Raw genomic sequence first — 5,084 nt, 5'->3', positions numbered from 1 at the left:
GGTGGGCCCGGGTGGGCCCGGCGCTGCCTCAGCCCCGGGGCGGCCAGCGGGCTTTGCCGGGATCATCTCAGCAGGGATGCTGGGGAAAGCCGGCTCTGCCCGTGTCTCTGACTTTTCATCTTCAGACGTTTTGGTATCGCTGGATTCTCCATGTCGTGAGCTCAAGTTCCCCCCATTCCGCTCCGTTGCCGTAACCTCAGGGTGATAAATAAACTTTGCGGCTGGGAAAACAGGTTTGCAGAACTCTCCCCAGAGCAGCGGAGCCGGGTGGATGATCTAAGCTGTCTGGGTGCTGCACTTGGGTCACGACAACCCCACACAACACTACAGGCTTGGAGAAGAGTGGCTGGAAAGCTGCCCAGCAGAAAAGGACCTGGGGGTGTTGGTCAACAGCCAAATGAGAATGAGCCAGTGTGTGCTCAGGTGGCCAAGAAGGTCAACAGCATCCTGGCCTGCATCAGGAAGAGTGTGGCCAGCAGGACTAGGGCAGGGATTGTCCCCCTGTATTCGGCACTGGTGAGGCCACACCTCAAATACTGTGTTCAGTTTTGAGCCCTTTACTGCAAGAGGGACATTGAGGTGCTGAAGTGTCTCTGAACAAGGGCAATGAAGCTGCTGAAGGGCCTGGAGTACAAGAGCAGCTGAGGGAAATGAGGTTGTTTAGTGGAGAAGAGGAGGGTGAGGGGAGACCTTATCACTCTACAACTGCCTGAAAGGAGGTGGTAGTGAGATGGGAGTTGGTTTCTTCCCCATGTAAAAAGCAATAGGATGAGAGGAAACAGCCTGAAGTTGTGCTTCAGGGGAGGTTTAGATTGGATATTAGGAAAAATTTTTTCACTGAAAAGGTTACCAGGCACTGGAACAGGCTGCCCAGGGAAGTGGCTGAGTCGCCATCCCGGGAGGTATTTAAGAGGTGTCTAGATGTGGTGCTTAGGGACATGGGGCCAGAAGGGATGCACCCAAGAATGCTGAAAGAGCTGGTGGGGGTGCTCACCAAGCCACTTTCCATCATTTATCAGCAGTCCTGGCTGACTGGGGAGGTACCAGCTGATTGGAAATCAGCCACTGTAACTCCCAATACATAAGAAGGGACAGAAGGATGATCCAGGAAATTACAGGCCTGTTAGTCTGACTTCAGTACCAGGGAAGCTGATGGAACAGATCATCCTGAGCACCATTATGTGGTACATGCAGAGCAACCAGGTGATCAGGCCCACTCAGCATGGGTTCTTGAAGGGCAGGTCCTGTTTGACTAATCCCATCTCCTTCTATGACAGGGTGACCTACCTGCTAGAAGAGAGAAGGGTTGTGGATGTTGTCTAGCTTGACTTTAGCAAAGTAGCAAACTTACTGCGCCCTCAGTAAGTTTGCAGATGACTCTAAATTGGGTGGGAATGTCAATCTGCTTGAGGGCAGGGAGGGTCTGCAGAGAGATCTGGACAGGCTTAATTGATGGGCCAAGGCCAATGGCCTGAATTTCAAAAAGGCCAAATGTCAGGTCCTGCACTTTGGCCACAACAACCCCCAGCAGCACTACAGGCTTGGGGAGTAGTGGCGGGAGAGCTGCCCAGCAGAGAGGGACCTGAGGGTGTTGATTGACAGCTGGCTGAACATGAGCCAGCAGTGTGCCCAGGTGGCCAAGGCGGCCAACACCATCCTGGCCTCTTCTCCCTAGTGATTAGCGATAGGACAAGAGGAAATGGGATCAAGTTGCACCAGATGAGGTTCAGATTGGATATTAGGAAGAATTAATTCACAGAAAGAGTGGTGAGACATTGGAACAGGCTGCCAAGTGGGTGTTCAAAAAACAGGTAGTCATGGTGTTTCAAGAGATGGTTTAGTGATTAGGGGTTGTAGGGTGGACAGTTGGACTTGATGATCTTGAAGGTCTTTTCCAACCTTGATGATTCTATGGTTCTGTGGTTTAGTGGTGGACTTGGCAGTGCTGGGTTAATGGTTGGACTCAATGATCTTATGCATCTATTCCAACAAAAATAGTTCCATGATTCTGTTTCTGGAAGCTCAGGTCACCATCCTGGATTGCAGGTCACCTCACCAGCCTGCTGTCACAGGGGAAATTGCCTGTTGCACACCTTGAGTGACTGAACAGCTCTTTGTCAGGAAACAAGTGTAAAAAAATCCACGTTTATTGAAGCACTGTGAACCAGAAATATGCTCATTTTAGTCCTAATAAACACTCAGCATCTCCATATTTTACCATTTGCTCCCCAAACTCCAAAATTTCTCCAAAAAGAAACAAACAAGCCAAAGGTGCTTGAAACTGGTCACGGTTAATAATAGCATTGGACTCTGAAAAGCAGTGCAACTTCTGTTGCACAGAACAGCAAATGCAGAAAGGAACCGTGAAATGGTGACCTGATTCCTAAGTACGTATGTGTCCCCACACAGGACAGAAGAACGTAGCAACACCCAGGTGATGCAGATAAGCAGACACTTCTTTATTCAAGGGCGCTGAGGACACGGCGGGTAACTCCACCTAGTGTTTCCTAAGTTGCATTACAGCCAGCAGGTTTTTACACATGCAATTTCTTTGGTACAGATTGTTTAGCATAAAAATGCATACAATGCTCGCCCTTAATTACTCATTAAATTTAATCTTTACACTGATTGGCCTCTTGTGATCTTCCAAGTTACATATCTTTATGTATATTAATTTCTAACAAAAATCATTGGTCGTCTATTGATTGTAGTTCCTGATAGTCATGATTTGTTACTGTATTATTCTTTCCACGGCAGTTGCTTAAACATAATATCTTATTGACTTTACTGTTGCTAGTTAAATATAATACTAGACCCTAGCTACTTGCACCACCTGCTTACTTCATTTGTTTTCTGTGACTATTGAAGTAAAAGGCAATCACTCCCCCATATGATTCCCATGAGACCAATTTCTCCTAAAAGTTCTGTCCTGTTCAGTCTAGTTCGATTAGGCCTGGCTATCTTTTAGTCAAACCAAATCATCTTATGAAATTAATAACATATGTACACATACCCCCAAATGCTTTTCTTTGTTACTTAGGTATGGAAACCTCACCAAAAAGGCTTTTTCATGGGAGAATTTAAATACCTTCGGTTTTGCTCTTTAATGTGTTTCTCTTGTTACAGCAAACGATATGGAACATTGAACCTTATCAATGAGTCATGAATTTCCAAGAGATCTTGTATTTCAAAATACTGCAAATAGGTTTGTAGAAAAGAACACAAAAAAATTAACTTTCTTTGAGAAAGCTGAGAAAGGACTACTTGGGTCAATCAATGTAGTTTTTCCCAACCAGAAACCTCATTACAAAATACCTTAAAAATTATCAAGCTCCAGCTTTTAAAAACATCAGTTTGCCCTCTGCTGTTCCTATTGACATGATTTTTCAGGACATTCAGCAGTTAGAAGACTCACAGCTTCCAATCTAAAAATTAATGCAGACTTTATATTCATGACCCTTCAGCTCTTTTCCCTTTCCCATCTTTACTCTCTTGATGTTTTTTACAGGCTGAAATGACACTCCTCAGCTTATGTGCTGCCTTACGAGGCAAGCCTTTAGTGGAACAGAATTTTAAAGACGTTTTTATTTAAAAAGAAATTTCACAGCCATAGAATTCACAGAACATCCTTCCTCTTCCTAGCAGGGCAGAATTGGGACATAAAAAAACCACAGCAGCTACAAAGTTAAGGTGATAGAATCCTACCCTCCTGTCAGTCTCTCCTCCAGCTTTTCTTCCCCCACATATGCACAGCTCGGGGAATTTGTGTAGAGATCTGGCTCTATTTGTCAGCACCCAAACAAGTTGTAAAACAAATCATGCAACCTAATTTTAGTCCTGGCAAAGCCAACATTGCTGCTATCCTAATGCCTATAATCTGCCTCAGAGAAAAATGCTTTGGAGGCAGAATTGTTTAATTACTTCAAGGGCTGTTGGCCAACTAAGGCTCACCAGGCTTCCAGCTGGCAGAAGCATAAGCACACTCTCCATTACAAGAAGCAGGTTGCCATATTAAATTCTGGATCAGATTTTAGATCATGTCTTACTTGTGTCCAGAGGATGGCAAACTTGCTCATGCCCACAATTGCTAGAGAAGTTTTGTACCTTTGCTCTGCTTAACAACTGAGAACTATCAACTCTAACATTTGAGGAGAAAGTGGATTCTCCTCTCCATTATTCGCAGCACCTCTCACAGAAACTGCTGCTGGGAGCAGGGGCTCTGTGAGCTGAGACTATGCTGGAACAGCTAGCATTGCATCCTGTCAGCAGGACACCATCTGACTTTATCTTTCTGGGTTTTTAAAAATTATTTTAAATGTTGTTGCTGCCTTGTTATAAAACAAATAATTAAATATTACAAAAGCAAATAGTTTTAAATAACTGGCAGCGCCAGATGTGCACCCCTTACATCTCCAGTGTCAGTGTTTGTTCATCCTGAGAATATGCTGACTGCAGTGAAGATGAGAAAGGAAATATTGTCAGCAGTTCTAGACATTGTTACCTGAAATAATCTTCTGTTCCTTCATACAGTTTTCCAGAAACATTTTTGTTACATATATTCTTACTGCGCCAGAGGGAAACCAAGAGAAACTTGGCGCAAAGCAAAGGTCGGGACGCCTGTCCCTTGCTCCCCAGGCAGAACCCAACGCTGTTCACTCTCCTACCGCGTCCCCACCCTGGAGGGCAAAATGTAGTCGTCTCACAAGCGCCCTAACAAGAGCCGCCGAGCTCAGACTCGCCGTCAGACGAGCCGAACGCAGCTGCAAGCCTCGGCGTTTGGGTGTTCCGGAGCCGGGCTGCTTCACCTGGTACCTACAACGCCAAGGATGGGTAACTCGGGTTAGGATTTCCTGCAGCCACGCAGGCGTTAGTCAAGGCAGCTTCAGCGTCCCACACGGTGTCGGAGCTCGCCGGCACGGACCCTGCGGGTACAGCCCCGCGTCTCACGGCTCTGCTCTGCTCCGCTCCGCTCGGCGGCATCTCCCTTTCCCCAAACCCTGCGCAGCACCCGCAGCCTCACCTCGGCGGACAGGTGAGGTGAGCCCAGCTCTGCCCTGCCCCCGCCACGCCCGGCCGCGCCGGAC

At 46.7% G+C, this 5,084-nt stretch overlaps 1 protein-coding gene across 1 annotated transcript in view; it reads right to left on the bottom strand.

Moving 5' to 3' along the window:
• KDELC1 (KDEL (Lys-Asp-Glu-Leu) containing 1) overlaps positions 1–4,980 on the bottom strand; it is a 19,455-nt gene extending 14,475 nt beyond the window's left edge. The window contains exon 1 of the mRNA XM_009997974.1: positions 4,817–4,980. Within this exon, the coding sequence (XP_009996276.1) occupies positions 4,817–4,980 (164 nt within the window). The remainder of the gene's footprint in view (positions 1–4,816) is intronic.
• Positions 4,981–5,084: the final 104 nt, after the last annotated feature.

The sequence above is a fragment of the Chaetura pelagica genome, unplaced genomic scaffold (genome assembly GCF_000747805.2).
Source record: "Chaetura pelagica isolate M959 unplaced genomic scaffold, ChaPel_1.0 scaffold123, whole genome shotgun sequence".
NCBI classification, from domain to species: Eukaryota; Metazoa; Chordata; class Aves; order Apodiformes; family Apodidae; genus Chaetura; species Chaetura pelagica.
The sequence above is the reverse complement of the archived record's forward strand: the minus strand, read 5'-3'. Positions and strand labels throughout refer to the sequence as shown.